The sequence below is a fragment of the Ascaphus truei genome, chromosome 2 (genome assembly GCF_040206685.1).
Source record: "Ascaphus truei isolate aAscTru1 chromosome 2, aAscTru1.hap1, whole genome shotgun sequence".
Taxonomy (NCBI): domain Eukaryota; kingdom Metazoa; phylum Chordata; class Amphibia; order Anura; family Ascaphidae; genus Ascaphus; species Ascaphus truei.
In genome coordinates, this window is record NC_134484.1 from 20,979,092 (window position 1) to 21,000,011 (window position 20,920).

At 40.5% G+C, this 20,920-nt stretch overlaps 1 protein-coding gene across 6 annotated transcripts in view; it reads right to left on the minus strand.

Moving 5' to 3' along the window:
* The window catches only part of AGO2 (argonaute RISC catalytic component 2), a 98,378-nt gene that overhangs the window by 36,874 nt on the left and 40,584 nt on the right, over positions 1–20,920 (minus strand). For 2 of the 6 annotated variants that reach the window (XM_075581770.1, XM_075581760.1), the window contains exons 1-7: positions 20,474–20,713; positions 6,975–7,173; positions 6,069–6,189; positions 4,706–4,887; positions 4,303–4,439; positions 3,437–3,571; positions 1,367–1,454 (exon numbers count right to left, since the gene is read on the minus strand). In XM_075581770.1, the coding sequence (XP_075437885.1) occupies positions 1,367–1,454; positions 3,437–3,571; positions 4,303–4,439; positions 4,706–4,887; positions 6,069–6,189; positions 6,975–7,173; positions 20,474–20,585 (974 nt within the window). In that variant the 5' untranslated portion in view covers positions 20,586–20,713. Of the gene's footprint in view, positions 1–1,366; positions 1,455–3,436; positions 3,572–4,302; positions 4,440–4,705; positions 4,891–6,068; positions 6,190–6,974; positions 7,174–20,473; positions 20,715–20,920 lie in introns of those variants that run through there. The other 4 variants (XM_075581772.1, XM_075581752.1, XM_075581767.1 and 1 more) reach the window with 4 other exon arrangements.

A 20,920-nucleotide genomic window follows, 5' to 3' on the forward strand; every position in this document is an offset into this window, starting at 1 on the left:
TTTACATAGAGGGAGGATTTTACTGAGGGCATTAGAGGGAAGTACCACAGACTCTTGCTCTGCGGGAATGGGCCAGAAGGGGTTGCCCCGCTGATATAATTGATCATTGTCCCCCCCCCCCTTGTTCCTTCCCCTGTTCTCCCTTTTGGCAGTTCCATGTATTCTCTGTCACTTTCCCCTTGCTCCCACCTTTTCTACCTTTGAGATTAGGACTATACGGTTTATTGCACAATAATCATATCCGTTCACTATTCCGATTATTGGATTTTTTCCATCAGTAAAATATGATCACGTGTCCTGGGAACCTTTGTTGGGTTGTGAGTGGTTGCTTTTGAGGGATTGAGGGTTCCTCTTTACACCACCCTTATAGGATATTCTCCTTTGGCATTAACCTTCAGCTTTACTATCTATACGTTTACCTTGATTGTCTAGTACAAATTAAATCATATGATGATAATGTATTGGGTTCTTAGTTTTTTATTTTTCAAGCTTGCTCAAATTGACCCTTTAATTGGCAGAAGAGCCAGTAACCTATTGCGTTGCAATACATTTCTTGTCAGCCCCACAGCCATGGGCTAATTTGTAATCAGTAAAAAACAAACAAAACTAAATGACCCAACATGTTGACAATGAATATTCAGTTAGAGATCAGAGCAACACAAATCTTAAAGCGTCACTCCCTCCTAAAGGGAACCAAGGATAGACTATTCCCTCCCCCCTCACAGATAGAAAGAACACAGGAGTGGGGGGGGGGGGGGGGTCCTTTAGTACTTGAGTGGGCTTAAATTTATTTATTTATAAAATATTTTACCAGGAAGTAATACATTGAGAGTTACCTCTCGTTTTCAAGTATGTCCTGGGCACAGAGTAAAACAAATAATACATGAATAAATCCTGTTTGGTCCGCTCCTTTTAATTGAGTTTTTTGAACGTGTAGTACTAAAATTTACTGTTAAAAAGAATACAGCTCAACGCGATCTGTTACAATGTGAATCCGCTTATAACGCGATGCAAGCGTGGCTCCCAATTTTCATATTCATGAAAACTTTACAACACAATTATTGGTATCTTAAATACTTTATTGTACAATGCATGCGATTGTACATTATTTCTAACGCGATCTGCTTTTAACGCGATATGATTCTTTGGACCCCAAGCACAGCGTTATAAGGGGGTTGGTTGAGCTGTAATTACACAGTTACATAGTAGATGAGGTTGAAAAAAAAGACACGTCCATCAAATTCAACCTATGCTAAAATTAGGCGACAGATACGTATTCTATTACAGTGATGGATGCCACGTATTCCTGGCAAACTAAGATGCTAGCCGCTCTGGGTTATGATTTGAGAAACAGTAAGGTGTTTACGTTTGATGACTTGCTGGCCGTCTTGTGACGTTGCACACCCTGTACTTGCGTTTCATTTGTCCACAGTGCGTGATCTCCACTTTTAGACCTGAAAGAAAAACATTTGCAGGTCATTTTTTTTACCAACTAATAATCAAAAGGTTAGCAGTATTAGAATTGAATAACCAACTCTAATGAACACAATCCTAAAATTAGTCTGCTAAAGGTCAGAAGAGGAAATTATGTTGGATGTTAGAAGCAGACTCAAAGATCTTAGCAATAGCTTAAAAAAAATAAATGAAGGATCCCCATTTGTGACAGTTCAATTATCAATTAGATAATTAGTGGCTGTCACTGCCGATACTAACTAGCCATTTACAATATAATGTTATTTTGAGCCTTGCTGTAACAGTGAAAGGAGGTGTTACAAACACGATCTGTAAGGCATTTTAAAGATGGCATTTAAAGAACTTTACGCTTTGCCGCTATATAAAGTATAAATGCTTAGTTTCTCAATACTGATGTTAAAAGAATCATATCATTAAAATGTATTACACGTGCATTATGCAGCTATTTATGAGAATTATCCATATCAACTTTACATTTTCATACTATTGGGATATTTCAAGCATTGACATTAAATAGTCTATCCACATCCCTGACAAAGTGCTCTGAGCAGCACAAAACTTATTGCATGAGCTACAGAAACAACGAGGGCAGATCAAGCAAACAACCAGCAGGCAGCCGCATGGGAACCGGCCAACGTGACTATCCCGGACGCAAGCCACGGAAACTCGCATTACCCATCACCCAGACTTTGCCCACAAAGCACCCCAAGAGGCTACAACTATAATGAACTATATACTATACATAGTGGAAATAATATAGTGGAAACTTTGCAAGTTCATCGTGTTACTTGCAGAATATACTATGCCAGGAGATTCTTCTTGTCTGCACATATTTTTTCAGTCATTAAATAGTCTATAACGTATATAGATACAAAGGAATGGGGACAAAAAGGTTTAATTTCGCTTTCAGGATCCTATGCACCAAAGAACACATGTTTTATAATTAAGGTGCATGCAACTGTACTTGGTGCCAATACAATGAGTACGTTTAGGGCTTTTGGGGGGGAAAACAGGTCTGGATATTACAGGGAAAAAATACTCAACAAAAAATACATAATTTATCAGGTTATAAGAAAGTAACACGCGTAAAAAATATAAATGCGATTTATTGGTGCATGAGTAAAATTCACCTTTTCCTCATACTATTGGTTAAAGAATAAAATCAGACATTTTTTTATTATTATTTTGTTTTAAAACCGCTCTACCTTAATATTTCTGTTGACCGTGTGAACGAGTTATTCATAACACTAAAATTACCCAGTAGTGTTCGAGTTCCAACCCGTTTGTTTAAAAGTTTAATTCCATCATTATTTACACTCTTCTGAACACACAGTAATGGATCTATTCCCAAGCCGTTTCATCCACCAATATTCCCAAGTGCTCTTCCATTCCAAGTATTAAAGGAGCAATTCAAGCTTTAAAAAAAAAAAAATTAAAAAAAAAATAAAAATGTATTTTTTTTACACAGAGAATTTAAGCAGGTGGTCTCCGGAGCTGAACGCCCTGCTTCCAGAGATACTTACCTCCAAAGAGGGTGCCGGCTGCTTTTTAAAGCGCTCGCATCACATGGAACAATAGGAAGCCGCACCAATGACGTCACGGATTTCTATTGGCCTGCGGGAGCTTTGAAAAGTAGTCATTACGTGATCCCTGATGGCCAAGAGTGGCAGCTACCGGCACCTAATATGGAGTTATCTGCGAGAAGCAGGGTGTCCCTGTAACGGAAATGAACGGGGTTCTGCTCTGCAGACCCTCTGCATTCATCGACTGTGTGGGTTAAAAAAAAAAAGAAAATACAATCGCCGGCTTTAATTGATTAGCTGCTGTGAGCAGACGAGACTGGGTACATTTTAGGATGGCGTGACCAGAGGATGGATCTGGTACTGCTATATGTTAGCAATCTATAATGAGACATATACAGTGAAAAATGAAACTAGTCTTAATGCAAAGATTTTGTATTTACCTTTTATTTCTTTGGTAAACTTAACCCTTTGGGAATCTGTCAGAGGTTTCTGTTGCTCTTCAATGCTTTTAAAATCCAAAACTTCACACATGAACTCAATTACTGGTTGTGCTTTATAAAATGCTGTAGCAGACACTGTAAACAATAAGAAAAGCATTTTTAAATGGCATCTAGCGATATACTTATTTCAATCAAAGTCCTGTTCCTTTAAACAGTCGACAACTTCAATATACCAGCAGTTCTACCAATCACATTTTGGAATTAGGAATATTATCTTAAAGAAATGTGAAAATAAACCTATTAAAAAAAGCCTGACCCAGTAGTATCAGAGCTGGAGTACATCTGAAATACAGGACCAAATGTATAAACACTGTAGCACAATTACTTTTTACTGGTGGCAGAAAGTAGCTTTGTATGCATTGATATTAATGAATAAATATTTCACCCCTATACAGATGTAAGGCTTTTTCCTTCAGATTACCATAAATCAGCCTGGTTTATCTTTCACACAACCAAAGAGAGATACCCATTAGCAGCATTCGGATCTGCTGAAGCTCACGTATGGGCAGCATAAGAACAGGCTCAATTACAGAATCAATGCCTGAACCTTATACTTTATTTGACCAAATACTTACAATTATTTTGTCCTAATAATGTGAACAAGACAAAGTTATAGCAAATTAGTCCAATCAAATATATAGAAGAAAATGTAACTACTTGTAATACTTTTTTTTAATGGACTAACATTTTACATGAACCAGCTTTCAGATCCCCTTCTCCTTTCATCCGATGACGATTCACATTTCGTCATACGAACGTGGAAATATTTGCTGTTGAAGGCTAGCAGTCTCAAAACAAGGACTTACCATCTATGTTAAGCATCATTTTCCAAAGCGAAGGTCGAACCGACTGATGGAAGCCGAACCAAACTTCTCGGCCACCACCCAGAGGATTTGCACATCCTTCAGAAGCGGTAAAGAATGATCGGCCCACAGGTGTATACCTATCAAACAAAAAAACAACGCTTGATGTGGCAGAGTTATATCCTAGAGTCACAACTCCGATCATGTTATTATATTTATAGGACTGTTTTACCTAGAACAGAAACCATTAAAACCCTTGTCCAGATTCAGTAACTCATCTTTAATCCAGTCACTTTGAGCGGGGTCTGCAAGTCTAAATAACTCCGTGCAGCTACTCTGGCAGATTCATTCTTTAAACGATTATAGCAATGCACAAGAGATCACATGGAAAAGTCTAAGACCGTACCTCATAGAGGGTAAATGTCTCATCACTACGTCTAATGCCTGGATAGTCTCAAAAGGAACGGTGGGATGCCGACCGGACAGTGCATCGTGTAAAGCTTGTAGACTGACACAGGCCATCCACTTGATCGCAACCTTGAAGATGCGGTCCTTTCCCTCACCTGGCAATGTGACCTCCAATTCCACCTGCAGTAGGACGCAAGAACAAAACAAGATGATTCTTTTTACACTCAAAGCTCACCTGCCTTACAGACCACCACAAAAATACCACCTCTGCCAACTTTAAATCACTTTGCGTTGAAAATTTGAGCAAATAGGATGTGATAAATGGTGTGGTTTTTACGGTTTAAATGATCACCATCTAGTTTAAAATAAATAAAGGCTTAATTGTCATAATCTTGATGTAATTACTTAAATATTCTGCTAATTTGAAAACAAAAATTTTTACTTTTCTCCACGTCCATTTTTATTGGTTTATAAAAAGTAGCAAAATGTGCGATATACAGAAGAATACAGCTAACAATTCACCCTACTGTATTGGTGGGAGGTAAGCTTTAAGGTGGCCGATTATCTGCATCGATATCAATCATATCTCTCTATACATACTTTCCCGTCTACATCTATATTGTTACACAGTGCTATAAACCAGCAATGATACGTCACTATGAAATACGTAAATGGTGTACCACAACTTGGAATCGGTAGACTGAAAAATAACTAAAAACATCACATCAGAAACAGAAACAATTTGGTTTGAGTATGAGGAAGTGTACAATTATAGCCCATTTTGGGGCTGTTAGAAAATGTACTTTAATATATACTGGTCTCAAACCGGAGCCTTTAGTAAAAAAAGATTGTTTCAATCCTTGACTGGACTGCCCTGTAGTGAATATTTTTTTTTAGAGCAAGATTTTGATCTATGCACAAATGTTTGACTGTTGATTGATAAGCAAAGGCAAGACACATTGAAGTGTTATCTGCCACTAAGCAGATGTATTGCAAAGTCAAAGAGTTGTCATCTTATTTTAACCTGCTTGACTAATGACGACTTCATGAGGATTACATGCTCTTGTTCAGAAGAACCCAGAGGAAAATAAAGCAAATTCATTTTTTACAGGGTGCAAATAAAAGTGAAACTGTTACTTCAACGGTGACCAAGTTTTTGAGGAAGCTGTAGAGTTGTTTAAAAACTTTGAGCTATGTGGGACTGCCCCTTTAGGTGTGTCCTGAAATACAGGGGTATCCAATGCAACAAGCCCAGCCATATTATTAACTAATGTTATCAATACATTCAATTACAGGGAAGATAAGTCATCATAATCAAAGGATTAGACACACAAAATGTTTTTAGATGTTTAAAAACTTACTTTCTCTCGAGCAATAGGAAGTGGCATTGCTGTGTATAGGTTTTTCCTTCCATCAAATACTGGTTTTCGATCCCCAAAGATCTGAGTCTTAAAGTGCTGGACCATATGTTCAACTATTTCCCTAAAAGCAAGCAGGAAAACGTCAATATTTTTCTGCGTACCGCTCGATATACAAATGTGCATACCAGAAAATGGTCTTCTATATAGTTATAGGCTAGCTGTACCATACTCTACTATAGGCAACACGTGTAATTAAAATGGACTTCTCCCAACTTAAGCTTTCAATTTGATCTGATGCCATTTCTCCATGTCAGGGAAGCTTCTCAACTACATGCACTTGAATTAAGCTCAAGAACTCCTCTTACATGGAGAACCAGCTTAATAGCATACTGAATAAGAACGTTAATATGATTTGTGTCTGCACTTTGCAAGAACTGGATAAGAACGTTAACATAAGGGCACTAAGCGATTTTTGGAGTAATAGTAATGGGGGCAATTTGGTCTTACAGTGCGAATGCTGGATGAACCATGAAAGCATCCGCTGATCCATTCATCATTAATTATGGCAAGCTCTAGAAACAGAACTTAATATCAATAAACATCGAGGTCCATTTAAACGATAGTACCCAACTATTTTGTAATTTATGTGATCTATATTTTCTGGTGTTCATTTAATATACTTTTACATTAGACACTGGAATACTGCTTATTTTCTTGACACACAAGCATTCACAAACCAGACTTCTAACATGTAAATTCAAATTATTTCTTTATTTTTTTTTAAACTGCAAATTTTATTAACATTGGGCCTTTCGTCCCTTTTCCATAGAAGTGAATCCATGATTTAATTTATCACAAAAAAAAAAAAGGGGGTGGGGTGGGGGTGAATGGAAACATGTAATTTACCGGTTTACTCTCCTGGGGCATTTTTCAGGTTTTATATCTATTTCATAATGGTAGATGTCAATTTTAGGAATGTCCATTTCAAAAAAGTTTGCCTGGAGCTTGATGGTCCTCCCCGAGGTGCCAAAATCCGGCCGCAGCGGAGGTTTGAAGGTGTAGCCCTGCATTGGAGGAGGTGGTGGAGGGGGAGGGGGTGCAAGCACTGCAAAACAAAAAGGAACATAATGGTTAAAACCAGGAAGTAGTCAACATGTTTTCAACAGCCTTTTAACTTGCATACATATTATGCTATACAGGCATACCCCGCATTAGCGTACGCAATGGGACTGGACCATGTATGTAAAGTGAAAATGTACTTAAAGTGAAGCACGACCTTTTCCCCACTTATCGATGCATGTACTGTACTGCAATCATCATACACGTGCATAACTGATGTAAATAACACATGTGTAACAGGCTCTATAGTCTCCCCGCTTGTGCACAGCTTCGGTACAGGTAGGGAGCCGATATTGCTGTTCAGGACGTGCTGACAGGCGCATGCGCGAGCTGCCATTTGCCTATTGAGCGAGATGCACTTACTCGCGAGTGTACTTAAAGTGAGTGTCCTTAAACCGGGGTATGCCTGTAGTTACTATACCAGGGGGGGCAGCTCCAATCCTCAAGGACCACCACAATGTCCGTTTTTCAGGTTAACCCTGCTTTGGCATCTGTGCTAAAGCAGGGTTATCCTGAAAACCAGACATGTTGGTGGTTCTTGAGGACTGGAGGTGGTCACCCCTGTACTAAACAATGCTAAGCAGTAAGACACCTTACAGAGTTTCCTCTCTCCTCTCCTCCTCCCCGCCCCCATCACAACCAGCCAGGGAGTCAATTGTTCAAATTGCATTAAAGCCCCATGAGGAACTTCCTAATAAATAAATTGCTAGCTCTGATTGTCTAACACAATTGGGAGTTGCTTGACTGAGGAGATAATCTCCTCCAAAGTACCAGAACAATATATACAGTAGATCAATAGATCACCCTTTCAGACAAGATTCCCACTTCCAGGAGCCCACGAGAGTTCTAGTTACACAGCAGAGAGACAAACAAGTTCACGTTAGCTAAAGAACTTATGTACCCGGGAGTCTGGCTTTTTGTGAAAGTGTGTACAGGAAAGGAGCATTCTTCCAGAGAAAACAAAAATGTAAATAAAACAGGGACCAAAGGAAAATGTGAGAAAGTACTTCCTAATACAGTATATGCCAGAGGAAAAGAAAAAAAGGGTTTGGAGGGTCTAATATAGTAATTCCTTTAACTGGAGTCAATCTTTAGATTTCTAGGATTGGCCAACATTATTAAATATTAAATTGTGCCTGTGCATGAAATGTCAAACCATAACCAGCCACATCTCTCACACACATTTTCAGTGTACAAGTTTGCATTGGTTCATTTTACATCTGAATTGCACATATCCATAAATCAAGTACACATCTGACAAGATCTTTGACTTTATGTGCATGAAACAGTGCTGTCTAGCATACTAAAACTGCAAGGACGTGAGCAGAATGACGAGTCTTTCATTGCAATGAAGTCATAAGCAGATTCTAAATGCAAAGTGTAGATCGCAGTTTAAACATGACAGACCAAATGAGCTAGATTACTAAGCGACACTAAAGCAGACACATTTACTACCAGCTGGCTAAGAGAATATACCATAGTGATAAATATAGAAAAGATCCTTTTCTTTAGTAACTTCAAGACTATTAGGAGATTTAAAAGACGGCAAATTAATGTAAATGAAAAGGGTGGGTAAAAATATAAAACTTGGGAGCCAGCATGGTTAGGTGTGCAATGGGGGAAGGAGGGAGCCGCTTTCTGCGACATCCACCTACGCAGAGAAAGACCCACCCAGACCATGAGACACTTCACCCTTTCCACTGCCACATTGTGCATGGAGACCAGGAAGAGTACAGGCAGGCTTTAACTAGCTCTGCCGCCTGCTCTCCCCTCACAGAGTTGCATGGGTGACTTGACCTGTCAATCACCGCCGCCGCCAGTCACAGCACACCAGATCCAGCTTTCATGTCGCTGGGGTGCACTGTTGTGCTGAACCACCAGCTGTGATTGACAGGTCAGCCTTCACTGTGCAGAGCACAGGCGCAAGGGGGAATTTTAATACTATACTGCACAGCCACACATACAAAAAGCCACTGGGGGCCTGGCCTTACATGCTGGAGGGGACAGCAGTAACCCAAAGTTTAGTGCAGGCCTTCCCAGTATTGAAGGGATTAAACATTGATTAACATCACAGATAATGAAAGAACCGTTTAAGTCACGGAGTCAAGACTTCATAAAATGCAAATAAATTATTTTTTCAATATTATAAATAACCAACTATTTATTCCAGGTGGTCAAACTTTACCTTACTGGGGACCACTTCAATGTTAATCATGTGAAGGACCACTGTACTACATGTACAGTTGTGTGAAAAATTAAGTACACCCTCTATGAACTCTACAGTTTTACATATCAGGACATAATAAATCATCTGTTCCTTAGCAGGTCTTAAAATTAGGTAAATACAACCTCAGATGAACAACAACACATGAAATATTACACCGTGTCATGATTTATTTAACAAAAATATAGCCAAAATGGAGAAGCCATGTGTAAAATACTAAGTATATCTTATGATTCAATAGCTTGTAGAACCACCTTTAGCAGCAATAACTTGAAGTAATCGTTTTCTGTATGACTTTATCAATCTCTCACATCGTTGTGGAGGAATGTTGGCCCACTCTTCTTTACAACGTTGCTTCAGTTCATTGAGGTGTGTGGGCATTTGTTTATGCACAGCTCTCTTAAGGTCCAGTCACAGCATTTCAATTGGGTTGAGATCTGGACTTTGACTAGGCCATTGCAACACCTTGATTCTTTTCTTTTTCAGCCGTTCTGTTGTAGATTTGCTGGTGTGCTTGGGATCATTGTCCTGTTGCATGACCCAATTTCGGCCAAGCTCTAGGGCTGTTCTATAGTGCGCGCGCGGTAATTATAGATGGCTGAGGTTATTCAGCCTTTCTACAATTGGACCACGCGCGTGCGCACACAGCTGTGAGCGTGCACCGGCCGACAGGGGGGGGGGGAAAGAGTAGGAAAATAAAGATTTTGCGCCACTATCGCCGCTGAAATGTGTGTGTGTGTGTGTGTATATATATGTGTGTGCATATGTGTGTGCATAATATTTTATTTTTACAAATGTGTTTTTTTTAATACACACACACACACACACACACACACACACACACACACACACACACACACACACACACACACACACACACACACACACACACACAAAACGCGTGCTGCGCGTTTGAACAGGCAGGCGCGCGCGCACGGCCGCACACAGTATAGAACGACCCTTAGCTGTCGGACAGATGGTCTCACATTTGACTATAGAATACTTTGGTATACAGAGGCGTTCATGGTCGACTCAATGACTGCAAGGTTCCCCGGTCCTGTGGCTGCAAAACAAGGCCAAATCCTCACCCCTCCACCACCGTGCTTGACAGTTGGTATGAGGTGTTTGTGCTTTTATGCTGTGTTTGGTTTTTGCCAAACGTGGCGCTGTGCATTATGGCCAAACATCTCCAATTTGGTCTCGTCTGTCCAAAGGACATTGTTCCATAAGTCTTGTGGTTTGTTCAGATGCAACTTTGCAAACCTAAGTCGTGCTGCCATGTTCTTTTTTAGAGAGAAGAGGCTTTCTCCTGGCAACCCTTCCAAACAAACCCTACGTTTTCAGTCTTTTTCTAATTGTATGGTCATAAATTTTAACATTTAACATGCTAACGGTGGCCTGTAGTCTGAGATGTAACTCTTGGGTATTTTGCAATTTCTCTGAGCATTGCACGGTCTGACCTTGGGGTGAATTTGCTGGGACGCCCACTCCTGGGTAGATTGGCAACTGTCTTGAATGTTTTCCACTTTTGAATAATCTTTCTCACTGTAGAATGATAGACTTTAAATTGTTTGGAAATGGCCTTATAACCCTTCCCAGATTGATGGGCAGCAACAATTGCTCATCTAAGATCATTGCTGATGTCTTTCCTCCTTGGCATTGTGTTAACACACACCTGAATGCTCCAGACCAGCAAACTGCTAAAACTTCGGCTTTTATAGAGGTGGTCACACTTGCTGATGATCAATTAATCAAGGGCATTTGATTAGCAGCACCTGTCTGCTACTTAGCATCTTAATTCCTATGGAAGCAGTAAGGGTGTACTTGGTTTTTCACACACAGCTCTTCCATTTTGGCTTTATTTTTGTTAAATAAATTATGACACGGTGTAATATGTCATGTGTTGTTCATCTGAGGTTTTATTTACCTAATTTTTAGACCTGCTAAGGAACAGATGATTGTTATTATGTCCTGATATGTAAAACCATATAATTCAAAGAGGATGTACTTTCTTTTTCACACAACTGTATATAACATTCGCAAAGAGGTAGCTATACATACAATCATACGCATATAATAAAGGGCAATGTCAAAGAATCACCTTATAAAAATGTGATGACATTGCTTTAACATTAACACATCAGGTAGGTCTCAGATGTTGCCATTGCATTATACAGCCCCTCCAGGCTGAAAGCAGCCATATACCATGCAGGGGTCTTTAAAAGTCCAGTAATGCCACAATCGGAACAACCATGTTAAAAAAACCCACAGTAAACGGGGAATCGGGGAGAAGGAAACCAGCGGTAGAAAACAGACACCCGCTGTAAATTATGGTGGGGGAAAAACAAGTAAATAAAACAAGAGGGAACTGCACCTTTTTAACCATGAGTTTCTAATCCACTCTATGCGATATCACTTGAAGAGGAAGTAAATTCCATATTCGACATTGACTAGTGACCAGGGGTCTGTGTCAGTAGTATGGAGAACATAGGCTGCAATCTAGCAACATTTCATTGCCCCACTGCCTGCTCCCCACAGTTCTCGCGCCCCCCTTACCTTTGTTGCCGGCGTCAAATGACGCCACGGGGTCGTATGGCGTCAAATGACGCTGTGGGTCATGTGACGTCACGTCACATGACGCTGTGGGTCATGTGACGTCACGTCACCCCGACGTCGCGTTGTCATGGAGACATGGCACACCAAGTCTTCTGAATCCCAGTAAGCGAGTTACATAGGCCTCGTGCGGTGCCCCGGCATTTAATTTAAATGCCTTGTGATAGAGCGCGGGGCCTCTGCAATGGCCGCACCCCCCCAAAAAAAATCCTGCGCCCCCCCAGGTTGCTCACCCCAGCCCAACACAAACTCTATTGAATCAAAGACATGTGTGCATGAATTAAGTAGAAATAGTCATGTTAGTCCAGCTGCAATAATGCAGAGTTAATGAGTACTTCAGTATTAGGTGATACCTTTTTAATTTGAACTAACAATTGATATTAGAAGACAAGCTTTCAAGAGAGTGAATCCGTGTAGAAGAACATCCCCCACAAGGATGGCATGAAGGCGCACTTGCAATTTCTTGCAACATCTCCTCTGGATCAGAAAACACAGGGCGGAAGTAATTACCAAGCTCACAGAATACATCTTCACACACAACTACTTCAGCTTCAACAAGGAAACGTACCTACAACTAACTAATAGCCTCAATGGCACCACAACATGCTAATATTTTTATGGCAAATTTTGAACACAAAATACCCAACCACATGCCACAACAAACCTTGCACATTCCAAATACAGCACATTTCTCATCTGTTTATAGTATGGACAGAGGGTGAAGAAATCTAAACAATTTTATGAGTCCTTGAGTTCATTCCACACATTAAGTTCAAAATAGATTATTCAGCGAATCTAATAAACTTTCTGGATACAACATTAACACTGAAGCATGGCAAACTGCACACATCTGTATACAAGAAACCCACAGACAGATCTAGTTACCTCCGTAACACCAGCTTCCATCCCACCCATAAAAAACGAGCCATCATACACAGCCAGTCTAAGATATCACCGCATATCACTCTGACACTAACGACTATTGTCAAAACAAACAACTGCAGTTAAAGCCCCACGAGAACACCTGCTCCAATAAAAGGGGAAAAAACGAAGACGCATACCACTAGTGGCTACATACAACCCTGCCCTAGAGGGAATGGAAAACTAATCAAAGATCTGCAACCTATGTTGACAGAGGAGGAAACGATAGAAGACATCTTCCCCGTACCTCCCATCCTTGCATTCTGGCAACCGCCAACACTCAGACAGAATTTAGTCAACAGAAAACTTAATAAGCAACTCAAAGATGCTGAAAATGGCACTGCAAACTTTGTAAACATATATGCCAAGATACCACAGCTAGTCACAAACATTGAACACTCTAGAGGCCCCGCGCACTTCCCCACAACATTTAAATTAAATGCCGAGGGAGCGCACAAGGTCTCTGAATAAATCTTACCCGTCTCCGGCAGCCCTTGGCAACGCTGTGTCACTTGAAGTCGTGACATCAGATCACGTTGGACAAAAGGTAAGAGAGTAGGGGCGCGAGCAGTGGGGGAAGAGTGCAACAAAAAGTTAGCTCACCCCTGGTATATACGATTCAAAGAAGCAAAAGTGAGACCAGACAAAAACTTCAAACCAGAAAGAACACACACACACACACACACACACACACACAGGAAGATGCTGCACTCCAATGGGACATCACTTCACACAGACCCATCATTTGATAAATGATTTAAAAGCAATGTTTAAAAGCACTCAAGAATGGGAAACGACTCAAAATGATAATGCTCCGACATTAAAATAAGAGAACTTAATGCCGATATGGGGTTTCTTACACATTATCATTTTAGTAATGTTTCCCCGTTTTTAATTTCAAACCCTTCTCCCCTGCTGCCCACCCACCCCCTTAACACAGCAAATGGATATATGGTCCTACATGCTCACCAGATCTCATTATCCCTTTCCATTATCCATTTGTCACTCAAATTTAGAAGCAACACAGTGGTGATTAGTTTAATTGCATCCATCATAAATCACTTAAATCTATTAATGTGACTCAAGTGTGTCTAAGTATTAGAGAAGTTATCAATGTGTTTATATATTGAGGCAAAAACATAAAACGTTGTTTAGAAGTTTCTTTACTCTGGCGTAAAGCCGCTAATCTTGCAGCTGATTTTCGACAGGGGTAGGCTTATGTAGTTCAATGGGGTGGGGCAGGGGGACGGAATTTCAACAGGTGTGTTTTGGATCACACATGGGATTTCTCATTTACTACGCCAGTGACATTTCTGGGAGAAAATCTTGACATATGGTAACGTAATGTATAGGGATTTATGTTTTATCCTGTTATTATAAGAAACTGTCCTGCATTTACTCTAATTACAACATACAATTTTTTTTCTGTAATCGAAGCACTATTTTTATATATAGATAATTTGTATTAACTACAAATTTTTATATAAATAATTCTTTAATAATTGATGTTTTTGGGCTCTAAGTGAAATGTTGCATGCTCTGGAAAGAGTGCCAACATTTTCGGACACATTTTGCAACAGCAGGTGCGTTTAAGTGCCTAGTTTTTTTCTATTATAAAACAGGGGCCTGAGACCCTAGCATATATATTAATTTACATATTTTTGCATAATTCTTGGGTGGTGGAAGCATATAGATGAGATTGCAATTGAGTAAGGGGTTAATATGAACTCATTGAAAGTACCTTGCGCAGGAGAAAGGCGTGTTGGCTTGAGTAGCAGTGTGTATTAACCCTGCATATCTAAGTCACTTGTGTGCTGTTGGGTAACAGATGGTATATGGGTACAGATTGAGGGAAGATATTCATTTGAGGGACCATTGCGAAAGAGAAAAGCGGGCCAGCTTGAGAGCTGTGTATTAACCCATGTCCCGTATGCAGGTCACATGCTCACAGGTGTGCCGTACGTGGTAACCCTCCACCCCCCTTTTATGTATATGTAAAGCATATGACAATGTATCATTGTACATTCTTACCTAAGCAGGCAATTGTTTGGTTATGTATAATTATTATGTGAGGTCTATTTTGAAGACCTATTACTATTATATTGTGAGGATTTGTAAAGAGCTACAATCACTGAGAATATGCTGCTCGCTACACATAGCCCTGATTGGCTAGCCGCGGGCTGACAGCATTTAGAGACTACCGCCCAGTGTCACGTGATCAAGGACCCCATACGAAACAGCCTTGCGAAACGTGTAGAGTCCTGATTCCTGACAGTCGACAAGCGCTATCCGAGGGTTGACGTCATCGCGTGAGGATGTCAACAACGTGAGGTCTGGAACGCTGAAGTGTTGGATTCAGTGTCATCGCAAGAAGCTGAAGGCGCAGCAGCCCCCATGCGGAACCCTTGCCATCCGTGGTACATGGACCTCCATTGCCGCATACCTGCCAGCTGTCTTTCGTACAATGCCCTTGCATGGAGCTATTATATGAATTACCATAGTTTATTGTGTACTTTTTAATATATTGCGACTATCTACACCATTCTGTCCAGCTCTTCTTTTTTGTGGCTTGAGAGTTCATGCAGCATCGCTGGCCACTTTGCTTTCAAGTTTTGAAACACGAACACCAACAGACTCCCTTTGGGACTAAAGGCTTGATTATTTTCTTCAAAATGTGAGTGCACATTTCTTTTGAGTTTTGACATATGTTCCTGTTTTTAGATCGTGCAATTCTATGTGTTTTTATTTTTTATGTAAATCTGTTATCTGCGCTCCCTGAATTTTTCACTACAACTATTACGGAGGACCAAGAAAGGAAGGTCCAGCGAGGGTCAAACAGCGATTACTGGTTTCTGTGTTTATGGTTTATGCCAGTGTATTCCTCCTACTCTCTACACACTATCAAAATGTTCTTTTTCTACATAAAGTGTCTTATACGGCTATTATCACGCTTTACTATTCATACACCTCTATGGGAGCGCCGGGTGAATACCTTCATAATAGTTTGGTGCTCCTGGTACAAATCTGTAATAATCCTGATTGTGTACCTAACAAATGGCGGCCCTTCAGTTCTAAACAATTCTTTAGTCGTGTAACTCAGCAGCTACAATGTATTCTATTACTACGTTTTAATATTATCTATTCTTACAGTTTACAGCTCAAACTGCTGGGAATATTGGCAACAAATGATCACAAACAGGAAAGTGTTACAAAATTCTTGCACAACTGGGGAAGTGGGCTAGGTGTGTCTGCTATAGAAATCACTCAGCAGTAGTCCAGAAGGGCAACTTGAACCCGTGTGGATCAATTCTGCGATCGATCGCAAACCGGAACTGACACGACGGGCCAAACCGGAAGTGGCGCGACGCGACCTCGGATGTGGGGCTGACGGCGAACACTGAAGCTGCGCATCTATAATTTTACGTGTCTATGCACATAGTGCAAAATGTGAGTGCAATATTTATTGCTTTATAAATACATTTACAGTGAACATGCAATGTTGCACTAAGAGTGTCATCTCTTTTATTGAGGGTTTGTCCTGCTGAAGCCTGGTACTTCATGTCAAGCCAGTCTTCCATACATACACACTGCTGGTATTTTATTGAGAAATTGTGAGTCCCCACTTGTGATTTTTTTGACGCTGTTTTTTCCTGTAGAACATATTACACTATATATTATATATATTTTTTCCACATACGGTGACATCTGCGCTTCCCACAAGTTTCTTTCTGCAATCAACAAAATGAGGAATTGGATCTTCTCCTTAAGGGTTAAGCTGCGAAGTTTTAATGTTTCACATTTATTATTCACTTTATTTATCAAGCACCATTTAAGGTTTATCACTGTACCTCTATTAGAAGGGCCTCACACCCCCCCCCCCCCTTTTGCACTTATCCAATACCAGAGAACAGATTTTTTTTACATTTTTTTTAAAACCCATAAGGATTTCACGTTTTGCCGCTTTTAACCTCTAAATTTTGAGTTGCTAAAAGTTGGCTAATTAATCAATAAGCCCAATAGTATTGGGTCCTTTCATACCAACTGTAACACATTGCAATACTTTGTTTCATATGCAGAGATACAAATGTTGATCTAAATCCAGCTGCCTGCAAGTTATTGTTACACCTTCTCACACTAACATCTCCAATACTACATTCTATGTAAGGCTGCGTCCATGGTTAGCACGCAATCGCTAAGGCGCGCGGAGGCTGAGGGAAAGCAGGTGCTGTCCCTGGCCTTGACCGCGCGCCGTCCGGGGGCGTGATGAGGGCGTGCCGGGCGGCAGGCCAGTGACGTCACGGAGCTGGTTCGCCCTCATTGGGCGAACCGCTCACGTGACCGGCCCTGCGCTCCGGCAAGCGCGAAAATTTATAATTTTGCTAAGACTTATGCTTCCGGAAGTGTAAGCGAGCCCCTGCTAAAGCCGCTCTCATTGCGGCTGCAGGGGCTCAGTGCCGAGCGTAAGTGCGCCTCAGCACGGGTCAGCGCATAAGCGCTGACCATGTCCGAGGCCTTATCTATGTACTCTTTTATTAAGAAGGTACAGACAGCAAATAAAACGCAATCCCATGCATTTTTTTTACTACAGGATGTGAACCAGGGAGCCATGTGGAGCAGAACAGTGTTCCCGAAAGTACAATACATTACAGGCCCAACTAACATCAAAGTCCCCTCCATGCCGAGTACCAACAGCACTTTGCCAGTGGAAATTGTGACATTCTATAAAAGGGTACAGCTAAATTTTAAGATTACCACATTTACAAACATACTTACACGCAGGGGTGAACAAAAAAAACAAGTCTAAAACCTTTTAGGAGCCAGTCAGAATTTTTAGGAGTCCAACTTTTGAGTGGCGAGGGGCAGTTTTGGTAACCCCACTCCCCTCGGCTCTGTATGTCTGTGTGTGGAACACACACACACACACAATAATTCAGAGGAGGGGCAGAGTCCTGGAGCTCTCCACTCTTTTCTTCCACCAGCCCACACGTGCCTCTGCCCCTGATCTCCTGCACTCCTCCCCGCACTCTGCATTAATCAGTACCATGGTGACTAACGTCAGGTAAACGCCGCGGACAGAGTCATAGCGCGCCCCTTCCTGCTTTGGTGTTTTATTGAACGCAGATCAGGTGCAGTGATGCCGGTCATTGCCACAACACAGGCACCAGGGGCGGAATTATAGAAGCCAAGGCGATTGGGATTTTTTCATACCTGCTTATATACATCTAATTTACAAAGAAAAATTGTAAACATGGTAAAAATCTAGATTTAAAAAAAAAAAAACATTTATAAACCTCAATACCACTATTTTGACCCTTCCACTTGCCCCCACCCCCTTTAGTCACAGGCTAGGAATCCCTATATCAGGTTTGATTCCTTCCCACCTCTGCAAAAGTTCTGAGAGCGTCTTGCTCTAGTGGGAAATTGAGAAGCATAAAACTACTTCTGTAAATAGCTCTTCCAGTGGGCCAGTCACACCTACACATGAGCAACCAGCAAACTCAATAGCGTACGCGCAGTCAGCGACAAATATGGTTACCCTACAGTGCGGGCCCCCAGGCTTTGCCCGGCTATATCTACGCCACCGATATCTTCCCATCACTACACAAACTTAATACTGAATAGATCCATTGTTTGGTTTTTCATGTTTGAAGAATATCTTGTTAATTCAGATATTCCCAGGGGAGGTGCCCGATTATAAACATTTGGTGACTAAGGCGCGTTCTATAGTAGCGGGAGTGAGCTGCGCCGTGCGCGCACGCAGAATTTTAGTTGGCTGATGGTAGTCAGCCTTTCTATATAAGGTCCGCGCGCGCGCACGGCAGGGAGAGGGGAGCCGACAGACAGCGGCGAAGATGAGGAAAATCATCTTATCGCGCCGCTGCCTGCGCTCAAATGTATGTATGTGTATGCATGTATATATGTATGTGTGTATGTGTGTGTATGTGTATGCACAAGTCTAAATTTTCTTTTTACTAATGTTCTTTTTAATAAATAATAAATTACACAAACACACACATCCATATCCATACACATACACACACTCAACACTGTATACACTCAACACAGTATACTCACGAAAAGCATGCGGCACGCACGGCCGCACGCTGTAAATAACAGCCCTTATACTTTGAGTTAATTGTATTCTTGATCTCAGTATCCCCAATTTCAAACAGGTTTTTATATTGTTTCTCCAGGCCCCCCCCCCCCTTTCCCGGTTCTCTTTAAAGTTTTCTTGATCGTTGTAAACATACACATTGCTGAGTGTATACTGTATGTCTAAGCTGTGTCCATAATATGTTTACTTTGCTTTCTTTGTTGATGCCTTCTATATGAATGTGTTATTTCAATAAGAAACACTGGAGCAGGAATTCGAGATTGAATATAATCTCACCAATAATCCTGCTCTGAAACTTCCTCACTAGCCGCCCGCATCGCCAGGCAGAATAGCAGAGATCCAGTACTGATGCCCACAACATAATGTCATATCCATTGTAACGATAAAGCAGAAGTAATGCAGTAATAGCTCAGAGAAGAAATCCATTGCAAAACCAAGACAGACAGATGTCACTAGAAAAAAGCAAACAACCTTCTGTCATCGATTCAATAATCAATATTAAAGACACTGCATTTAAAATTAAGGACTTTTAGAAAACATGCATAATGCCAAACAATAACATTCTCACTTAGTCCTATGACAACAAGTTCTCAATTGAGTTTTTAATAAAAACAAATCATTTCTATTGCCTAAATAAGTGAAATGAATGTTAAACATGAAACGGTTTCATTTGCTTTGATGGGTGTATTAAGGAAACCATGGGGCAAGATACTTTTCTGCATCAAGGACATTTTAGCTTTTTTTTTTTTTTTAGAACAACGTTTTTATTGATATTTTCACACATTGTACATAGGATACAGAATGTGAACCATTAAGGATACAATTCTTACATTATACATGTTGGCAACAGATCCAATACATTGAGCATCAATGTAACGGTACACTTTAACACCAATGTCAATTGATGACCAAGTTCCAACCAGTTGTAAATGCAGCCAAGATAATTAAACATCTTTGAAAAATAACATCTTCATTTATAAATAGGGATGTAAAAAATATTTTCTTTTAAAGATCAAAATCACTGTAAAAAAAATATTTAACATTTGCGGTGTTTAGCTAATTATATTGATTACATTATTCTGCCAGGTCAGAAGGATATCTGATGAGCTTCCTACACCTTGTCCATTTCATAAAACAAAATATAAAAACAGAAGATTTAAAAACTTTCCAATACAAATACATTAATCACATACTATATTTATACCATCAACAGCAAAGCACACAACATTTAAACAAAATACTTATTAAAAATAATAAACTAAAAAATTATCACAGGTTGAATAGCTTTTTTGCCAATTTTTTATTTTAGACTTGTGATAATTGGCTAGCACCACAAAGAGCAGAAGTATAAAGATTTAAGGCCTGGCCCCCTAATAAAGGGGAGTGCAATTTTTTCCCCCTCCTCCACCTTACCTTGACTCCGGCGTTCTGACGCCATGTTGCCATGGCGACACGTCTCCAGAAACCGTCTGAGCCAAGGTAAGTGAAGTTTACAGAGGCCTTTGCCGCTTCCCAAGCATTTCATTTAAATGCCTTTGGGAAGCGCACAGGGCCTCTGTAAACCCCGAGTCCCCCCGCAGAGAATATCGTGCCCTAAGCCCCACAGTTTGCGCACCCCTGCCCTAACATACCACTAAAACCTCAACATGCTCCTCTTGTATGGTGGTCAATGTGTAAGTTTATTAACCTAAAATAAAGCAGCCTTTTCGGAAAACCACACACTTATCTGTGGAAAGCAGATTGTTTTCAGCAAAAAAAAACACTGCAGACCACACCTAAAATGTCTCACACTACAGAAGTAGATAACATTTTCAGCACTTCGCAATATACTAGGAAAAGCACGATAACCACTTTTTTTTG